Raw genomic sequence first — 21847 nt, 5'->3', positions numbered from 1 at the left:
AGTCCGTTCTTAACCTGAAACTGTTCTTAACCTGAAGCACCACTTTAGCTAATGGGGCCCCCTGCTGCCGCCGCGCAGCCGGAGCCCGATTTCTGTTCTCATCCTCAAGCAAAGTTCTTAACCTGAAGCACTATTTCTGTGTTAGCGGAGTCTGTAACCTGAAGCGTATGTAACCTGAAGCGTATGTAAGCTGAGGTACCACTGTAATACCAAAGTTGCCATATTACCTGTTGCTGGGCCGTCCTCCAACACGCTTGCAAACCTGGAAAATGTTTGAAAACCTTACATTGAGTTTATTTTTACAACAACCCTGCAAGCAGACCCATTTATTTTCATTGTGCAGATGGGGAGCTGAGACATAAGAACGTAAGAAACTTGCTGGATCAGGCCAACAGTGGCGGCAGGCAGGATGCCCACGGGAAGTCTACAAGCAGGACTTGAGCTTGACGGTTCTCTCCGCATCCGTGTTTCCCAGCAAGTAGCCATGGTGCTTAGCAGCTGCTGGCAGCCTTGCCTTCTATGAATTAGAGCCCTTCAAATGAGTGGTCATAACTTCTCATGGACTTTCCGGTAAGTAAAAGTAGGATCTTGTACATGGAGTCATGGCAGATCTATTTCCCTTTGCTCCACATGGACCTGCGGAGACCCTAAACCAGCTCCACCTTTTGCTTCCACCAAGGTGGTATGGTTGTGGCAGGTAGGGGAAAGGGGTGCTTTCGCCTAGACCAGGGGTTCTCCAACTATTTTCTCTGGGCCACATGTTCAGAATAAAAATTTGCTCTTGCCAAACTTACTTAATTGATAAGAAACACACTGGAAAACAAAAAACAAACAACTCCTGGCAGGGCTTGATTTATAACACAGAACACAACTACTTTATGACATTTAGAAAGTACAGTTACAGTAACCATTCCCAAAATATAATCATAAATGAGCCGCTTGCCTATGTACCGTAAGTATGTATGCAATCTCAGTGCAAGGTGTGAGCTTGCTTTTGCAGCGTAATCTCATTTGTATTAGGTATAATTTGAGACAGACAAACACACTTCTCATCAATGCAAAGAAACCTTTCTCTTATCTGATCTTTCCTATTTGTAAGAGTTGAAAATCGCTGTTCACAACAGCATGTAGTGGAGAACTGCAGAAAAATAGCCAATGCTCTTTGAAGAAAGGCTTGGAGACTGTGGTTGTATATCTCCCCCCCCCCCCCCCGCAAATTATTTGCTATGCTATGCTATACTATACTGAAACGTTTAAATGTTTTTGGATTCTTTCAATCTTCCTGAGCCACTTGCCATCACCTCCTTCTCCTGCCGCACCCTTTGAGAACCACTGCTCTGGGCTCTAGCTATCAAAGGCAGAGGAGCCTCCCCAGAAAAAGGGAGAAGAAAGAGAAGCGGACTCGCGGCTAAGCCCAACTCCCTGCCCAAGGTAGGCTCACTGAGGCTCGCGGAGAGTAGGTGCCTTAGAGGGGCCAGTTAAAGGGTTAATTTCCAGGCGAAGGAGGGGAGAGGGAGCGGCGCTCGCCCCGCCCCTGCGCGTGGGGAGGGGAGGAGGTGCGCGGGGTAAGAGAAAAAAACTTCGCCTCTCCTGTTGTTCTCCGACGTCCTATCCCAGCCTGTGCAGCCTCGGGGCTGGAACGAGGAGGAGGCGGCGGCGGCGGCGGCGGGAGGCCGTGTGCGCGAGGCTCCTGCGAGAGCGCTCAGCCCAGCTGCTGGCAGCAAGGCATGCGCATTGCAGGGCGCCCTCTCACCCCGCTCAGCTATGCCAAATATGTGGTGAGCAGCAGCGAAAGAGGAGAGAGAGCGGGACGCGCGCGAGCGAGAGAGAGGGGACCATGGGGCGCTCCTGCCAGCCGGGCTCCGGGCTGCTGCGCTCGCCGTCTCCCTCAGGGGGACCCTTGCGCGCAGCAGCGGCGGCGGCGCCCAGCAACTAGCCCCCAGGCGGAGAGAGGCGACGACCAGCGCCAGGCATGGCTGACCCTCTGCGCAGGACCCTCTCCAAGCTGCGGGGCAGGCGGGCGCAGCGAGGGGCGGCGGGGGAAGCCGCCGGGCACCCCAGCGGAGGCGGCGCCCTTCGAAGTCGAGCCCAGCAGAATCTGGCGCGCCCGGGAAACGGGGCGCCGTGCGGGATCTTCGCGCCCCACCTGGAGGAGCCCACGCTGAGGGAGCCGGAGTCTTGGTCCCGGCGGGGGAAGGCGGCAGTGGCGCCTGAGGAAGAAGCCCCCGGAGCCCGCCTTTGCCCGCCGAAGAACCGCGTGGAAGAAGGGACGCGGCAGCTGCCTCCGCCGAGCCCGCCGGGGCTCCGTGCGCCCCCGCCGGCGGCCGAGCTCTGCTTCTCGTCGTCGTCGTTTTTCCCCCGGGGGGCGGACTCGGGCTCTGCGCTGGAGCGGGGCGGCGGGAGCGAGGAAGAGGACTATTACGACAACCACAGCCTGCCCGGCTGGAGCTGCCCCAAATTGGCGTGCCGGGCGCAGGGGAACGCCGACGGCAGCGTGGCCCTTGGCGGCGGCGGCGGCGGCCACACCAAGGCACGAGAGAGCGCGGGCCGGCTTCGCAGCCAGCTGCAGGAGGCTTATTACCTGCTGATCCACGCCATGCACGACCTGCCCCCGGCGAGCCCCGTCGTCGGGGCCCGCTCCCCGCAGCCCCTTGCCCACCCGCCGCCGTCCTCCTCCTTCTCCTCGGCTGGGAGGAGCCACGATGCCTCCAGCTGGTCTTTCTCGTGCGGGGACGGGTCCCCGCCGTCGCCAGCGCCCGAGTCCGGCTCCCAAGGCTCCGGCAGGGCCCCCGCCTGGCGCCGGGGCATCAGCAAGAGCTGGGAGAGCCTCCCCGCTGCCCAGCCGCCCGCCAGACCGCCGCCCTTGCGGAGGTGCAGCAGCGACGGCGCGCTCGGCCCCTCGCCCCGGGGCCACCTGCTGCTGCAGCGGCTGGGCGCCAGGCGGGGACTAGGCTGCGGCGGCCTCGCAGCTGCTGCCGCCGGCTGCTCTGGCCACAGCAGCAGCAGCTGCGAGCAAAGCCCCGGCAGCCGGAGCGCTTGCGAGGGACATCCGTCGGCGCTGCCGCGGGACGACTTGGGCCGCTTGCTGGGCTCGGAGCTGTGCGCCGCCCTGGGCGAGGCGGTGGCGCTGAAGGGCGTCGCGGACCCGGCGGCGGCGGCGGAGGGGGGCGGCGGCGGCAGAAGCCACGGGCGCCCTCCAGCAGGCACTCACGGCGGCCCCTTCAAGCCTCCCGCCGTGACGGTCCGGAAGCTGCAGAAATGGATGTACAAAGGACGCCTCCTCTCCCTGGGCATGAAAGGCCGCAGCGAGCCAGCGGGGGCTCCGTCGTCTCCGGCAAAAACACCCAGGACCTGCGGGCCACCTCTGGGCAGGGAAGAGGGGCCAGCAACGCCGCCTCCTGCCCCCTCGAGGGGTCAAGGTGGAAAGGGCCTAGGATCCCCTTCAGACCAAAGAATCTTGCTGACAGGTAATGATGTTTGTGACCGCTTCCCCCCTCCCCACTTCCCCATGGTTGGGGGTTTGCAAGGCTCCCCAGAGTTGCTCTGTTCTTCTTTTTTAATGGACAGTGGTGATGTGCTTTTAACAGCTGCTTGATAGAAAGAAAACACTTCAGTGCAGTTTGCCTCACCCTTGCATCTCCATGGTTGGGACAAGCTTCACTTGGCTGAATTGCTTTCAGGTGCAGAAGACTTGCCTTTGTTTATTTTAATTAAGGAGCAGGCCTACTCCAAGCCTCACCTGCTCTGTTTCATTCTGCTAAAGGCAAAATAGTCTCAGTTTCTGGGCCGGATGGAGTATACCACTAATGCTTATGGCACGTGAAGCAGTATTGCATAAAAATAGCAAGTTTGCTATAACAGGCATGCAGAGTGTTGAGAAAGAGACAAGGCTTTCGTAAAGTTTGCATGCCAAATACTAATTTGCAAGTAGTGTGTGGGATTCACATGAAGGGAAAACACACACACACACAAAAATGAGGTCACTTGTGTTTGCAGACCAGGACAAGTAGGTTAGTTAAAGGAAAGGAGAGCACATGTAGAATAGGAAGAAATACTGTACAGTAACCATAACTTCTCCTTATTCCAGTGCGCAACCTGGGATTTTTTTTTAAAGCTCACTTATGTCATTGGGAGAGTTAAGCAGTTGCATAGATCTCCCCCATTCAAATACAGCAAAACTTAAAAATGCTTGCTGCCATTAAAATATTAATTAAGGGGGGGGGGAGGAAAGGCATATGCTTCTGAGTCTCGATTTCTCCAAAGGTGACGGGGTGAGCTCCCGTTGCTCTGTCCCTGCTCCTGCCAACCTAGCAGTTCGAAAACACGTCAAAGTGCAAGTAGATAAATAGGTACCGCTCTGGCGGGAAGGTAAACGGCGTTTCCGTGAGCTGCTTTGCTTCGCCAGAAGCGGGTTAGTCATGCTGGCCACATGACCCAGAAGCTGTACGCCGGCTCCCTTGGCCAATAAAGCGAGATGAGCGCCGCAACCCCAGAGTCGGCCACGACTGGACCTAATGGTCAGGGGTCCCTTTACCTTTACCTTTACCTTAAGTTGTGGGGAGGGCTTTTCTGCATCAAATATCGCTGCAGGTGGAAAGCTGGCGTAGCAAGGAGAGAGGTTCATCCTAACTAATACTTCCCCTTGCATGCTGTTTTTCATGTGCAGGGAGCTTATTTTATTTTAGGCTGGGAGAAGAATTTAAATATTGAGGACTTGCCACATTTGCAGCGTTTGAGCCTGCTGCAGCAGTGCAACCCCTTTCTCTGGTGTAAGAAAGCCTTGAGGAGGAGCCTACCTGGCACAGTGCTACTCTAAATCCAATGGGGAGGAGCTGCCTCTTAAACAGTCCTCATTTTACCCCAAGTTGCAGAGCAAAGTGTTGCCCAGTAGCACTTCCCCTGCTGCGAATACAGTGTGAAAAGTCATTCTTGGTATGGAATGCAATTTGTCTCTCTCTCCGCCCCAGTTACTGTTTTAAATTGTAACCTCTGCGTGAAATCTTAATGGACGTGTGACACTTATTAACCGTAAATGTTTAGTTACTTTGAGTACAAGAAGTATCGTGGAAAATACTTCTCTTTTTTATCTCTCCCTCCCACCCCTGAAATCTCTGCCCAGTGGCAGGTTCACAAGTACACCTCACAATTCCGGTGACAAAACAAAAACAGGGGGGGAGTGGGGGGGGGGGAAGCACAGTGGGGTGGGGAGGAACATGCTAATGTTATCTGGTCAAGCACCACTGCCTCATTTATTTCTATTGGCCCTGAGGGGGTGAAACATTCCCAGGAGGGTTGGCAAATCAACATGGATGCTTCCAGAAAAATGCCTCTCTTTTATACATTAATCTCGCAACGTGTTGCTAAACCGTGTTAATAGCTCACTTATTAAAGTGCCCGTATATGAAGTAAGCTTTCAGTTTCTAGGTCCCTTGGTGTTTAATTTCTCTATAAAGTCCACATTATTGTGGATAGTCCAGTATTGTATGTAGAAATGAGAAGCTACAGATTTGAGTAATAGTAATGATGATGATCATAATACAGTGGTACCTCGGGTTACATACGCTTCAGGTTACAGACTCTGTTAACCCAGAAATATTACCTCAGGTTAAGAACTTTGCTTCAGGGTGAGAACAGAAATCATGCTCCAGTGGTGCAGCGGGAGGCCCCATTAGCTAAAGTGGTGCTTCAGGTTAAGAACAGTTTCAGGTTAAGAACAGACCTCCGGAGCGAATTAAGTACTTAACCCAAGGTACCACTGTAATAATAAAAATAATAATAATAATAATCGGAAAGTGCTTAATTATCTTTTTCTGGGCAAGCCTATAGTAAGTTTCCTTTGTGAAATACTTCAAGTTCAACAGAACGCTGGTTTGGATCCAAATTGAGTCATGCTTAGAGCAGCTCCATTGAGTTATTTATTTAGAAGATTTTCAAAATGCTTAATCAAAGAGCTTTCTAATTTAAATGGGTAGCTTAGTTACTTTGATTGGTTTATCCTGAGGGGGGATACAGTCCTTTCCACCTGTTCAACCTGTCTTTGGCCCTCTGTGTTGTTCTGGACCATTTTCTGCTGTATCGCCCTCTGCTTAACATCCTAGAAACAGTACAGCTCAATAAATCCTATATTGTATTTCCTTATCTAGTTCCTCAAGACACAAAAGTGTGGGGAGAGACAAATATTAAAGATGCTAGTATGGGGGACGATGGCACCCACTTTAAATCAGTTGTTGTGTCCTGTACTAAATCAAAGGCACCCTCCACAGTGCCCAGGTCACACACAAAAAATCAGTACTTAGCACACCACTGACCACATTTTGTGACAATTAAAGAAAGACCTGTGTACCTGCTATGTCTTTAAAGCACATTCTTTCACTAAAAGTAATTCTGGGCACTGTAGTTTATTCCTCACAGAGATGCAATTTCCAGCAATCCTTAAAAAGCAGTGCCCAGAATTTCTTGAGGAAAGTAATGCATTTTGCATTTACTCTAAAGGTACAATGTGTGTGCAGCTGATTGAAAGTATTTCTGAAACAAACAAATTCTGTATGTCAGCGTAGGCCAATGCTTCCGAGAGTGGGTGATACCGCCCCCTGGGGGGAGGTACTGGAACGATTGGGGGGGTAGTAACCTCTGGTGCAATTGGAATGGGGCATTGAATAAAAATAAAGGGGCAGTGGAAGCATGAAGAGAAGAAAATTTTGAAAAACTGTACATGTTTCATCTGTTGTTTACAACTACATCTTTATTTACTATGTTGTAGAACGTAGGTAGAAATATAGATACATAAAAGAACACAAATTTGTCACTGCACCTTTCTGTTTGTTCGCGTAAAGAAGGTAGATTTTCTGGGGGGTGCTGGGTAATGTTTTGTTTTGTTTTTTTCCTGAAAAGGGGACAGTAGGTCAAATAAGTTTGGGAACTTCTAGTGTAGACCGAGGCATGCTTCCTCGTAAGCAAGCCCCATTGTGTTCAGCAGGATTTACTTCCAGGTAATAAGATCACACAACTCAAAGACTACACAGGGTTTGAATATATTTTGTCATTGCATCTTAGCACCCCCCCCGCACCCCCCACCTTAAATAACTTCTAATTAGGATTGCTGCAATAAATCTACAGGATCACTGTGGTGCTTTGCCCTTGTTAAACTTGCTTCTGCTGTTTTTGTAAACTAGACATAGCCTTAGGTCTAGTTTGTACATGTGTGATTAATGTTGAGTAGCTATGGATATGAGTTATGTGTTGAGAATCTGCTCTCCGGAGGGCTGTTAGCTTTCCTAACTTGTCCTTAATGGAGGAGGGAAAACTTTGCCTTTTAATATAGGGTGGACATTTGTGAATTGCTTCACGGTCCTACAAACACAGAGATGTGTATCTTGCTAAGGTGCCCAGTTGTAAAGAAACAGACTGCACAGAAAAGGGAATTTCAGCAAGTGCTCCTGTCAAAATTCTCATTTCTACAGGGCAGTTAAAGAGAAGGGATTCTCCTCCTCCTCCTCCGCAAATCTTGCCCCCAGGGGCAGCTCATGGCAACTGGCCCCAGTACCCTCAAGTGACCCATTCTCCCACTGTGATCAATCTAGATCTTGCAGGAAAGCCCAGGCATTTAACAAAGCTCCAGAATGTCCACTTTGGTGTTAACAATACATCTTAGTATGGGGCAAGAGGATTCCAATGGTATTGGTGTCCTTTCCCCAATTTGGCCATCAAGTGGTTCGGTTTCCTAATGGTGCAGTTGGTTTCAAGAACAGACTTTAGGCACTTCAGAAGCTGCTTTGTGATCTAAGCCTGCAATTTCGGCAATATCGACTGTGTGGGTTAGGTTTATGAAGACACCTTCCGTGTTAACATCTTGAGAGGAAATACAATGTTATTGCTTACAGCAAACACACCCCAAAATAACTGCTGGTTGTTTATGTGCCCATAAGACATTGTCCAATCTGTTTAAACAAACTTCAAAATAAAGCTTTGAACCTTCTACATTAAAAAACAAAACAAACAGTGCTTGTGTGAAATAGTCACTTGCATTAGCAGGTATCGGTGCTTTTTATAATGAATGAACCAGCTTGTAAGTTAAATGTTAATAATTTATTTATTCAAATACTCCTCTTTAACAGTGTGTGGTCTCTAATCTTAACTGAAAGAAGCAGTTGCTTTTTAGTACAGTTTCTTTCATGTTTTAACTTTTCCACATAAGTGTGTGTAGAATAGCTGCAGTGGAAAATGCTTTTCGAGGGTGCCTCCCCCCCCCCCCAGTTTTGTTTTAAGTTCTGTTTTAGGATTATGCCTGGTTTAAAGCTTCATTGCTCTAAATCCTCCTAGATTTATTGCAAAACACTGCTTCAGAAAAATATAATTAGCCAGAGCATTCTTAAGCATTGGTTGCACAATGGTACTACATTCTGTGTATTGTTTTACAGACATGGGAAGGTTAAAATGCACATAATTACAAGGTGCCTGTTAATTGTACAGACTTGAGTAGTCACAGGAAAAGAAAAAGACTTAATTCCAAAAATCTGGGTTGAGATGTAAGAATGCTTCTTGCCCAATACAGGGGCGGACTTTAGTCTTTCAGATTTCGAGTAATAACAAAATATATAAACCAACATAGCGAGTGATTATTATTATTAGTAGTAGTATTTTAACAAAGAACTTATCCATTTGCGTTTTTAAAAATAGGCAGAATGAATTCTGTCTGCTTAAATAGGTTTTATGGAGACATGGGTAAAGTTAAATGAAGTCAAGTTCTGTTCTGTTCCTGGTCATAACATTGAGTTTCATTGACTGATGGGAATTGTTCTGCCTAATGGCTTTATTTTTACCATTTCTTTTGCCCAATAACCTTAAATATTAGGGAGACAGTAACACGGTGAAACCTTTCTTAAACCCTGCTTCCATGTTCTAGTAAAATTACAGGATATTCCTAGTGAGTATTTGTTTAGCATATGGACTATTGGGGAGGCCATGATGGTAGCCCAAGCCAAGTCTTTGAGCACTAGGTGGCCTTCTTAGTAATAGCAGTGCAGTTGTGGAAGGCGATGCCCCTAGAGGTTCAGCTGGTGCCAACATTGTCCACTGTGACACGACCTGCTGAAGAACTGCCTTTTCCACTAGGTTTTAATATAGTAGGATGCTTGGATCTCAGGAAACTGCCCGACTGCTCTTTTTTTTTTTTTAATTGCATTGCTGATACTATGTTTTGTGTTAACGTTTATTGTTTTGTGTATTTACTATTGTAAATTGCTCTGGGGTCTTAGGACGAAGGGTAGGATGCCAGTGAGAGAGAGATTCTCCTGAGGAATAATTGTAAGCGGCCAGAAATGGGGTAAAAGGGAACCTTCACCACATCTGGAGGAACAAGAAGACATGAAACGCTGAAATAATGCATGATTAAATGATTGCATCTCTCCCCCCCCCCCCCGTGCCCCTTATATATTATTCACAGGGAGCATAGAAGTTTTAAAAATATTCCCCCCCTTTCTTTTAGAATAAACATTTGTTTTATGAAACCTACGAAGAGTGACATTTGTAAAAATGTATCTCAGATAAATCTATTCTTTGGTTATTTACCTTCATCCCAGAAGGATGAAAGAATCTGAACTAGTCAAGAATCTGGTCCCTTGGTGGGTCATGATAGCTACATTATAGCATGCTCCCTAACTTAATGTTTATCAAGCAGTGTCTGATATTGGGGTGGGGGGTGGGGTAGATCCTTTTCTCACTGTGTCTGCACACTTGGAATGTGATGCATGTTCAGACACGACTGTCCTACCATTTGTAGTTACTTCAAGACCTTTATCGCTGTCGGGTCTGTGCATCTGGTCAGATTTGAATATTTAGCCATCAAAATATACAGCCTCCCCCTCTCTGCCCGCTATCCCTGTTGTATATTGAAACTGTGTGGAATGCCTGTATGCTGAGCTATGCCTGTATATGGATATAATGTGTGTATAATGTATAGCTACAGAGTTTATGTAGTTTTTTTATTTAAAAAAGGGGGAATGTAAAATCAAGGGAGTTCTGTTTCCATCAGAGCTTTACCTTTATGTCAGCCTTTGCCAACCTGATGCCCTCCAGATGTTTGGGGCTGCAGTTTCCATCAGCCCCAGCCAGTAAAGCATGCTGGATGGGCTGATGGGTTTTGTAGTCCAAAACTCTTTGGAAGGGCACCAGCTTGGCTGCTTTACTTCTATGAAACAGAAGCTTTTTTCAGGCTTTCTGGACACTTGCAATGTGCTGCTGTAGACCATTCCACTCCGCAATTACAATTTGCTCTCTCTGTTTCCCTCATCCCCGTCCGTTACAGATTTGATTGAAACAGTGTACATACCGTCGGTGAGCAGAAGAGAACTTAAGAACTTCAAATCCACCGAAGTTGCTGAGTGCAGGCCTCGGATTGCCAGCATCACCGTGTCCAAGAAACGTAACTGGCTACATCAAAGTTCTCCAAGGGTGCCCAATTTGGAAAAAGGAAACTCGTATAAGAAAATTTCAAGAGAAACGCACCAGAGACAGAAATCACCCAGCCCATTGCTTGAGCCGAAGATGCCTCACCTTTTCCCCAAACGTCTAGGGCATGAAAGCCCTAAAAGAAGAATTGGTTGCGTACGAACTGTTGAGAACGGGGCAAGCTCTTTGGCACGGCGAAACTGTACTTTAGATTTTGGGGATGATAACGATGCAGATGATGAAGGAGAAATATGGTACAACCCTATCCCTGAAGACGATGAGCCCAATTTCCCTGGTTGTAATGCTGACCATTTGGACCCTCAAGCCATTAATTGCAAGGTGCCTTCTGGGAATGACTTGGTTAAAGTCGTAAGGCCTAACGAAGGCCTCGCACACGTCCTAGACTGTGTCGGAAACACTCTGCCCAGGGAAATTAATGAAGTAGATGGTGTACATTCCATGGAACATTTGCAAGTACACAAGCAAAAGCCTACGTGCAGTATTCAGACTGGGTTTGCAGTGGAAGATAGTCCTACATTGAAAGTTACTTTGGGAGGTAAGAGGAGTGCAAACATTTAACCTACAGCGATGTTGTTAAATATTACATTTCATAAGGCAGTACTAGCTATCATTTTGGGGTAAGCTGAAAGTCCCATTTCTCTGGAAGTTCAAGTCTTACATAAGTATTAATTCACTCATACAGCTTGATCAATGCATCTTCATTCAGATATGAACTGATTTTTAAAATCAGACTTACTCTTTTAGAAAGCTTTATTTTCACTAGGCCTACTTTGGGTTTCTTCTGTAACAAATTCTGAAACTTTCATTTGCTCATGTAGAAACATCTCTCCCAATCGTTCTTCTAGTAGGTTTGCGGAAACACTATTTTCAGCCACGATTGGGAATTGGTTATATCCTACAATATGAGATCTGCCGTTGATTTTTGTTTGCGTAGAACTGACAACATTTTAATTTTTGTTCAGTTCTTAGAACAAACTATAACACATATTGCCCATTACAACTTAATGAACATTTGTCTTAATGGTGCTGTCTATAGGGATATGCCTAACATTTCTGAATTGGCTTTGCTTCTCATGGTTGTTTTTAAAAACCAAAAATGGAAAACATGGACATGGATCAAGGAGGCAGGGGATTCCATTTCGTGTGTGCTTTTAATTTCTACAACAGCACAGTTATGCTTTTCTTGAGACATACTAGCTATGAGGTCATCATAATATATACTTTATTTGCAAGCTGGGAAGGTGTAAATATGACCACTGTAGGAAATCTACATGCATTTTATGCCATGTTTCATGGATCAATTTCTTAATACATACATAGCTCCCACAAGTATTGGCAGAGGACTTCTGATAGATTAAAGTTTGTTTTTGAATTAAGGGAAATTATATAGAGGCTTTCAACTCACTGGGGAAAATTTGTTGCTTAACTAAATCAAGATTGGTTCATGATTGTGGTGCCTATAATGAACCCTGGTGAAATTGATTGCAAATTTATCCTATACTGTTCCTTGTGTATTGAGTTAATGAATGCAGCCTTGCCTCTGTGTGCATTGAATAGTAATCACATTGAATGCAATAATTGATGAAGAGAGTCCCTGCTGTTACATAATTGGCTTTATTGCTAAGGAGTACTTAGTGATTCTTTTAATCCTGTTAAGGTGTCTACAGTTAATTTCAGTCAAAGCTGAAATGACAGCTCCTCCAGACAAAATTGTCACATAAAGGGCAGCAGGGCAAATCAATTTGTTTGTATGAATGTGTAGTACTGAGTAGCACATGCAGTTACTCTGAAGTGGGATGTAAATGTCTTCATGCCTTTCAATCATAGCTGGTTGTTACTGTCTTCTGCCTAGTGATTTTCTAAATATTTACCCCACCCCCAAAAGGGATATCCTTTGAGGTGGGGCAGATGCCAGCTTATGTATAGTTTTTATGCTGAGTGTTGATTTTGAAATACTTTCCTAGTCCATATTTGACCTGTTTCCATAACAGCACAACAGATATGATTGCTATATTTCCCAGAATACCTTTTAACAGATCTGGAATATCATCTAATCATCCTTGTTGCCTGTAATGGGGACTAAACAGCTTAACACGTTGCATGCAGACGGGATTTTGTGTAGCGCTTCTTCAAGGGGACTTACTAATAAATGTCTTTAATATCTTTCCAGGTTCTGATTTGCACTAAGTATGATTTTTATTGTTACTTTCCTGCAAATCAAGATAGGGCTGCCATCAAACACGCCATTCAATATCAAGCTTTGCAACAACATAGGGGAACTTACCTTTCCTGCCATTGCTCCACATTGCTGACTGTTGCCGATGGGAAAAAACACAAAGCGTGATGTTGTCAGGACACGGGATAACTTTTACTAGCCAGTGCAGAAGGGTGAACTTGGCATGGTTGTGCTGTTCACAGCGACAGTTGTGCTTTGTCCATTTTTCATTCAACTCTTCTCCCTGACTTTTAAAACCAGCGAGAGGCAGATGATATACTGCCGCCCCCTTACAAAGAAAGCAACTTTCTCTTCCAACTCTGCATGTATATATCTAAACCTGGCAACAGAACCATCCCTCCTGAAGGGCTGCTGAAACAGAAGTCTTGAACTGCGTGACCGCAGAAAGGCTGCATGAGTTGGCTTCTCAGTAAGCATCACATTGTTTAATACTCATCATGCTTTCTAAGGCACTCGCATTTTACTGTCTTATTTTCTTGGTACAGAATTCTCCTGTATGTGCTATGCCGTATTTTTTTTAACCATTCCAGAATTAAGCAGCAGGCCTCTCATAAGAAAAAACAGCAATCCTTAACTGCCTGCCTGCCTGCCGTAGAGGAAATCTCTTTTTTAGACAATTGCAAGCTTTCTGAAAATAAGTGTCTCTCTATTGCTATTTCCATCTTAACTATAGTGTTTGCTGCTGAGGTTTTCCGAGATAATGTTTACTGAATTATACCTAGCATCCTTAAGACTTCCTCAAATCATAAAAAAGGGAGAACAGTATTTTTAGTTCAGGAGGTACTGAAAGGAACATTATTTGCATTCCATCCTGCAGCCGAGTAGTCCATATTTAGATAAAAAAAGCTTTCTGTTTTTACCATAACGCGTTGCCTTTTATATAAGAACTACAGCTTCAGAGTTTGTAAGGATTTCTGTATGAATGTGTAGCTGTGGGAGGAGAAAGATAAATATCCCTGCAGACTTCCTTCGAAAACAGAAGGCTGGTGCTTTTGATCACAATTTTATATAGCCAGTTTGCATTAGACCAAATGACAGTGTTCGGTCCAAGACAATAGCTGTATGCGTTTAGTATAACTGGTGGCGGGGGAGCACGTTGAAGACTCTTGAGTATTGACTTCTGGGGTTAATTTGAGTCAGCCTTTCTGCGTCTGAGCAGAGTTGTGTACATGTTGATTTAATTAGGATTGACTTGATGGATTAAATAGACTTCGATTGAGTAGATGAGATGAGATCTGACTTTATGAAGTACAGTGATTCCCATGTGATGCTTGTTGGTCTCTAGCTTTGAAAGAAGTGGGTGTGCGGCTGTGCATTTAATTGCTTTATTGCAGAAGCTCTATAACTTTTTAAAAACTAGGTAACACAAGCTCACAGTCCAACGTGGCTATCTTCACTTTTTGTGTTATCTGCAGAAGGCAGTTTATAATCTTGTGTAGTTCCCCACCTCCACCCCAGGTGCCATATAGAAAAGCTTGCAGACACCTCTGTGCCAAGGTGATGAATTTAAACTGACCGCAAAAGCTGCCTTTTCTTTCTCTGTTACTTGTGTGTGAGTGTCTGCACACATATTTATGATGGCAAAAAACCACCAAAGCCGCCTTATTGTAAGGCTTTGTTTTTCCCCAAGCGCTTGCTTTTCATTGCAAATATCTGATAATGCACTTGGAAAGAAAATGGGATGTGGCAAAAATCACAGCAGTGTTTCTGTTTGTCCCAATGGGAACTGCATAGGTGAATTCTCCATTATATAATACTCCTTGATAATTCCACCCTCACTTTCAGAGAGCAGTGGGCATAAAGGACAATATACAGCAAAAGCAAAATATTTGTTTGTTCTACAATAGAGGGGGTGATGGTTGAGAGACTCTGGGAGCAGAACTCGTGCTCTGAAGGTCTGGGGGACTGGATTGTGCCAACCAAGGCTTCTTGAAGGGGGATGGGCTTCCCTCCCCCCAGATATTTTCCTGCATCCATCCTTTCCTTCCCCATTTTCCTTGGCTGAAAGCAGGTGTCCCTCCTTAACCTCATTCTTTCCTGAGCAGCTGGAGACAGTCATCCTTGTGAGGTGATAGCCATTTTAAAATAGCTGCTACTTCAGGAGGATGGGAGACTAGTGGCTTGAGGCACACGAGTAGAGTTTCCATTGAAGGAGTGCTATTCCAGCCTGTACTGAAGCTACATTCTGCATTTGTTTCAAGCAAAACAGCAGTCATGCCTTCAAAGCGGAATTAGATTGACTTTGGAACGGTCATATACAGTAGTTTACAACTCATGCGAGAAATACCTTCGTGTGTTTCTATTCAGACTTTTGCACATTCACATATCATCTGATCACTGTTCTGTTCCACTTCACCTGTGCACACGTTCAACTTTTAGCAAGGTTATGCAATAATTTAGCGAGGTTTTACCATAAAATGGGGAAGGTGCAGTGCAGAGGCAGAGGGTCACTGGCTAAATGCCAGTAATGAAAGTAAAGTTTAGCAATGTAAAACAAAATACCCAACGCTCTAGACTGGAGCTTTCCAAACTGTGTGGCGTGACACGTTGATGTTTTGGCTGCAGTGTGTCACACAAACGTTCCCCTTGCTCCTCCCAGGGTTGGAAAGGGATAAGTTTAACCTCCGTGTTTGCTAGTAGAACTTAATTACTGTGTCATGAAATGATGCATGTCTAAAAAGTGTGTCACCAACATGAAAAGATTGGAAAGCTCTGCTCTAGACACTGTGTGTGCAGTAAGATAGACAGGGGCGCCATCTTGGGAGAGGCTGAGGGCACCCCTTAAATTTTCAAGGAGTGGGCTGGGGCCCCTTAATATTCCACAGCCTGCGATTGGCTTTGCAGAGCATCCCTGTGGCTGTGGCGGGCCTTGCGGTCTCCTCCCGCTGTGTGATGTCATACACGCATCCCAGGCACCCAGTGCCTGTAACAATAGATATACTGTATTTTTCGCTCTATAGGACGCACTTTTTCCCCTCCAAAAATTAAGGGGAAATGTGTGTGCGTCCTATGGAGTGAATGCAGGCTCCTTGGCTTCAGCGCTCCCTCCACGCTCCGGAGGCTTCGCGTTGCTTTCACTGAAGCCTGGAGAGTGAGAGGGGTTGGTGTGCTCCGTTTCTCCTGCCGCTTCGCTGAAGGGGCGCGGAGCAGAGAGGGAGAGTTTTTTCCCTTGTTCTCCCCGTCTAAAACAAGGTGCATCCTATGGTTGGGTGTGTCCTATAGAGCGAAAAATACGGTAGTATTGATTTTTAAAATAGCTTGAACACGCATGTAGGGCCATGAGAAGAAGGCCTGAACCTCCTCATGGATACCATATGGAAAAGGTATAACCAACTTAGACGGCTTAGCAACAGAGATGTCTCTGGCATCTACATCTGTAATAAATGGATGCCACGCTGCCAGGAAGAATTCCAGTGCTGCCCTTTCAACGTCATTTGTCACTCTAACAAATTTGGGTGAGGGGAGAGAAAAGGACTGAAGCCACCGGAAGTTAGACGGGAAAACGTCAAGAACGTTAAGATTGACTTCTCAGCTGTAATGAAGCCGAGGAAAGTTTTCTAATATCTTGGCTGGCTTTCCTAAGCCTTTGCCAGAGGCTTCTGACAGAAAGGGAAGATTGATGTTAGCAGGCGAAAGCATGGCACTGATTACTATAGAAGGCTCCAGAGCAGGCCACCAGTGGGACTACGCTGTGATTTGCAGTACAAGGGAAGCCTTTGTCCGGTTTTATCAAACACTGCATTTCTTGCGAGCTGCTTGCCAGAAAAGCACAGCAGGCGTGCTAGAAATAGTCTGTTCCCTGCAAGGAAACAGCTTCAACAGAAGCGTAGCAACTGGGAGAAACAAGAAGATTCATTGAGGCATTTGGAAAACAGACTTTGTGCAGCATTGTATTCTTTTAACTTTTTTTGTCTTTTTTTTAAAAATGAAGCTCCTTGTGAATTTGTATCTGGGAAGAGTTATTCAGCTTCCTGAAGGATTTTGATGAACTTTAACTTGTTGAGCTTCGTTTTCTAACATGAAACGTGGAATGGGTATTGAAGAATCATGCCTGCTTTGTCCTGTATGATTAGTCAACAGGTTTGGTATTTCTAGGCTAAGTGCATTAAAGATGTACAGTACATAGTTACTAGTAGAAATACTTGATGCATATTTTTTTTAATAAAAAAGGGAGGGAGGATATCATTTTTATTACAGTGTTGTTTAAGAACTCATTTTATTTTTCCCTCAAGCAGGAATTTTTATCACCGGAAGTGAGAATGCAGTGTGACTATTTGAACTTTTTGTTGTTGTGACTGATGGAAGTACTTCCGCAGTCCCTCTGCTCATTGTAGGTTAGGAAGCGATAGCCTAGTGGCTCAGTCTGGTCCCTTTTGCATAGCCTTCAAAACTAAGGAAACTCTTCTTGCTATGAATCCTAACTTAACTGCTTTCTAATGACCTTTGCATGTGTCCTGGAGTGAGCAGCAGCTATACATCATAAGCAAAAGGATAAACTGAATAATATTTCACCTGAGTCTCTGTTGGCATGAGAGCAGGTTCTTGGGCAATGCTAATGTTATTGAATCTTCAATTCTTATTCTGCCCAAAATATGGTCATTGCTAAAATTAGATAAATAGGCATTTGTTAACCTGTTGGTCTATGAAAGGCTCATGAGAGAATTTTGTTAGTTTTGGAAGTATGCTGACTTCTGAGGCGTATGGGATTTTTGGATTGGGGCAGTGGTGGTGTAATGTAATCACATGTACACTCAATAGCTGCTGGTCCAAAATATCCAGATGAAATAACTTTGTAGTGGAGCACCTGTCTTGTTAACAGCTTCTTGTGAAGTCGCAGCCTCAGTAGAGTCTGCTCTGATAACAAAAATTAGGAAGCGGTTGGTAGCAGATGCTGCTAAAGAGAAACTGTCAGAAAGACAGTAATATATTCTAGAATCTCACCTGACCAGTTCCTATGAATTATGACCAGTTCTGTGAATTCACCAGTTGTTGTGAATTATGAAAATGTGAATTACGTTTTTGATACAGCTCTGTAAATCCAAAGAGAGAAAATCGAAATAAAGCCACTGTTTCTCTCTCTCAATTTAGAGAGAGTGGTTCACACTAACCATAGTTTAGTTTCCAGATTGTTGTTTGAGTTCCCAGCATATGGGCCAACTTTTTTAGAGATACATGCCTGCTTTACTTTTCATCTCATCGGCAGTCTTGTTTCTTGGTGCAAGAGCTTCCAAAGGTAGCATAACAACTATGGTCAGTTCAAAAAATTCACATCAGAACGGTTAGCTGAAACATATTCTATGGTTTCGAATTCTAGTTTGCTGGCTGATCTCAAACCATGCTTTGCCAATTGAGACTTTGCACTAAACTGTAACTCACAAGGAGAGCAGGTGCTTTTGTTTTTCGTTAACTACAGCTTGTTTTGTCAGAACCCAACAAAAACCATGCACCGTTTATCTTATTTATTTGGAAAACTTACAAACTGCTAAACATGAGCAGATATCATAGTGATGTACAATAGTAAATAAGAGAACTTGAAGGCTCTTTGCTATTTTCTTATTGGATTCAATCATATACTGGCAAATTCAGCTTGTGAAATTAAAGCTGATTTGGAAGCTGCTTGTGCAACGAAACTGCTTCCTCAAAAGGTCAGACTCTTTCTGATATGGAGAGTGAATGAAAATGCAATGGAAAGTATGGTATAACTTTTGCTTCATTGCAACGTTTTCCAGGCTCCCTGGGGGAAAAAATCGAAATGCTGATCATTTACCGGTAATCTTTCTGCAAACAAATCAGGATGAACCCTCAATAAACAGGTCTTCTGGAAAAGTCAAGGCAAATAAAAATAGTTTTACTGGAGAAATTAGCTGTTAGGAAGCTGGCTTATTTCAGCAAACCATAGTTAAGATTAACCATGCTTTAGAGGCCACATTACTCCAAACCCTGTAGTTAGTCAAAACAGAAGCCAGAGCTTCCGATCTCCTCAAGACTCACCTAGACTTACCGTAATAAAGCTTAATTTGTTATGATGCCCTCATGCAACCACAGGATGCAGGGCTCCTGATTAATGCTCAGTTTTTCTTCTCCTGCCTATGATAAAAAAAAATTTTTTAATAAAAAAGAACAGTCATCCTGGATCAGCACGCAAGCTGGTAATCCTTTGCTGAATCCACCGGATGCTTTCTTAATTCCTAGGTGACTATCACCTGGCAGCCAGCAGCTTTCCATGACACACAGAAAAGGGCATTGTGCAAGAAAGGAAGAGGGCACTTTGGGGCTTGAAGAAGCAAGGCAAGTTAGAACTCTTAAAAGACTTCCAAAAGCATTCCATCTCCACCCTGCCCATCAGAAGCAGAGGGGGACATGGTTGTTTGACAAGAGGGGGCAAATTACGCTCAAACATGATGCAGCTGTTTAAAAGATGCAAGTTCTAGAGCAAAGTTAGGTCCCCTTTAATTTTCCATTCTTTTCCAGTGGCTTGACCTGGCAGACAAGGCACAGGAGTCTTTTTTTTTCAAATGACTTGCTTGCACAGAGCAGTTGCATCCAGGAGTCTCTTCTTCTGAAAGAAGCTAAATTAACAAGTCTGAGAAGGCAATGCAGAGAGACAAAACAGTACATAACGGGCAGGGATCGGCAGATTCTTAAGGGAAGGATGAGGCAGGTTCCTTGTGTGGTTCTGCTTTTGGCAGAACAAGGCAAAAAAGTACAGTCCATAGGTCAGAGCATGTTGTAGGAGCATCTGATGCTCTGCGTTGTCCTGAATAATACCACATATACCTTTTTCAGGTCCTGGCAAATTAAAGGTAAAGGTACCCCTGCCCGTACGGGCCAGTCTTGACAGACTCTAGGGTTGTGCGCCCATCTCACTCAAGAGGCCGGGGGCCAGCGCTGTCCGGAGACACTGCCGGGTCACGTGGCCAGCGTGACATCGCTGCTCTGGCGAGCCAGAGCCACACACGGAAACGCCGTTTACCTTCCCGCTAGTAAGCGGTCCCTATTTATCTACTTGCACCCGGGAGTGCTTTCGAACTGCTAGGTTGGCAGGCGCTGGGACCGAACAACGGGAGCGCACCCCGCCGCGGGGATTCGAACCGCCGACCTTTCGATCGGCAAGCCCTAGGTGCTGAGGCTTTTACCCACAGCGCCACCCACGTCCCACCCTGGCAAATTAGTAGCTTCTTAAATTAAAGTATCCTTTCCATTTTTAATATGTCCCTTTCTTCTTTTCCCCACCCCTGCAAAGGTCCTGGGATCTTGTCTGCAAGCAAGTCCGAGATGGGAGCGGCAGAAGGTTCTCCTCCGAGTCCTAACCCTTTGAAGAAAGGTGGTTCGATAAACTGGTCCTTCCCTGACAAAATAAAATCCCCGAGAACGGTGAGGAAACTTTCCATGAAAATGAAAAAATTGCCAGAGCTGAGCAGGAAGCTGAGTGTCAAGGGAAATTCAAGCCATAGTAGCACGGACAATTCTTCGTTGCTTAAGAATAACTGCCAGGTCATAGGTCACGGGTCGCTACCTTCTTCCGGGAACATCACGGCAGCAGCCAGCAGGAACGTCATAAGCCGGTACCATCTTGACAGCAGCGTGTCCTCTCAGCACAACTACAAAAAGAAAAGCAGTGGCAATTCGAAATCCTCCAGCAAAGGGGGCTACCTCAGCGACGGAGACTCTCCTGAGCTTATAACAAAATCAGGGAAGCACGGCCTCGAAAGCCGGGCTGGGAAAGGAGGAAAGGAAGCATTCCCAAGCAGCAACGGGAGTAAGGCGGAAATAGACATTGACGCTTTCAGGCACTACAGTTTCTCCGACCAACCTAAATGTTCCCAGTACATATCTGGACTCATGAGCATCCATTTCTATGGCGCGGAGGATCTGAAACCGCCAAGGATGGACTCCAGAGACGTCTTCTGCGCCATTCAGGTAGATTCGGTAAACAAAGCGAGGACTGCCTTGCTGACGTGCAGGACGACCTTTTTGGACATGGATCACACTTTCAACATAGAAATAGAGAACGCCCAGCATTTGAAATTGGTGGTCTTCAGCTGGGAGCCCACACCGAGGAAAAACCGGGTCTGCTGCCACGGGACGGTGGTCCTCCCTGCTCTTTTCCGGGTGACGAAGACTCATCAGTTGGCAGTAAAGCTGGAGCCCCGAGGTATTATTTATGTCAAGCTGACCCTCCTGGAGCAGTGGGAGAATTCTCTCAATGGACTAGATGGAGAAAAAGAACCGGTGATGTTTGGAGTAGATGCTCGGAAGGTTGTGGAGAAGGAAAACGTAGGCTTGATGGTGCCCCTGTTGATGAAGAAGTGCATTATAGAGATTGAAAAAAGAGGCTGCCAGGTAGAGTGAATTAAAAATAACAACCACTGCATTCTTCTGCATTTAATTTTTTGCTGCTTAGAGCATTACCCCTATTTATTTACTTTTGCTATAAATAATGTTGTCTTTGCTGGATGCACCATATCCTTCACTTCCTTAGTTTGGGGTAGCACACCTGCATTGCAGTGGGATGAAGGCTGCTCTCTCCTGCTCTTTGCCGTCATGGAGACATGATGTGTTCGTATGATACACGAAGTGGAGGGGTAAAAGCAGCCTGTGCCTTCTGGAACGCCAACAATCTATTGTGGGTCTAATTTTCCTCTGGCCTCAGGAACTTCCAAACCTGGAATATGGTGGTAGTGAAATTAATTGGGGTATTTTTGTGCTAATCTAAACAAAACTGAACAAACAAAACAGCTAGTTTTTACTGTCCCAGTGTGGAAGGTGAAGTTGTAGTAAGCAGTTTTGATGGATAGATTCCTCACAGGGCAAGTTTAAATGTTTTTATTGCTTATATGGGAATTCAGTCATCACATGATAAGCTGAGAGCATGTAATTGCTATCAGAGGTTATTGCGTCCTCTGGTCATAATGGGATTATTGAATTTCCAAGAGTGGAGAGAGCGAGAGAGAGAGATTTCTCTCCCTGTGGCTTATTTATTAAGCCTTTTATGGGTTCCTAATAAAGGAGCCTTTGGGGAAATTTTCTAAACAGCTTTGCTGCATATAGCCTAAAGACGATTTTGCCTACTGGCTGACTATCTATGTAGAAAGCATTCATTGCATTCAAAAATGCAAACTGATGTCCTTTGTAATTTTGAGT

The 21847-nt window shown here is 45.4% G+C and overlaps 1 protein-coding gene across 5 annotated transcripts in view; it reads left to right on the top strand.

Moving 5' to 3' along the window:
• Positions 1–1233: 1233 nt before the first annotated feature.
• SYDE2 (synapse defective Rho GTPase homolog 2) overlaps positions 1234–21847 on the top strand; it is a 47356-nt gene continuing 26742 nt past the window's right edge. For 4 of the 5 annotated variants that reach the window (XM_083444799.1, XM_083444801.1, XM_083444798.1 and 1 more), the window contains exons 1-3: positions 1234–3467; positions 10304–11002; positions 19947–21046. In XM_083444799.1, the coding sequence (XP_083300925.1) occupies positions 1973–3467; positions 10304–11002; positions 19947–21046 (3294 nt within the window). In that variant the 5' untranslated portion in view covers positions 1234–1972. The remainder of the gene's footprint in view (positions 3468–10303; positions 11003–19946; positions 21047–21847) is intronic. The other variant, XM_083444797.1, reaches the window with a different exon arrangement.

This window comes from Podarcis tiliguerta (genome assembly GCF_965153285.1).
Source record: "Podarcis tiliguerta genome assembly, chromosome: 6".
Lineage (NCBI taxonomy): Eukaryota > Metazoa > Chordata > Lepidosauria > Squamata > Lacertidae > Podarcis > Podarcis tiliguerta.
This window is presented reverse-complemented; position numbering and strand designations above follow the sequence as displayed.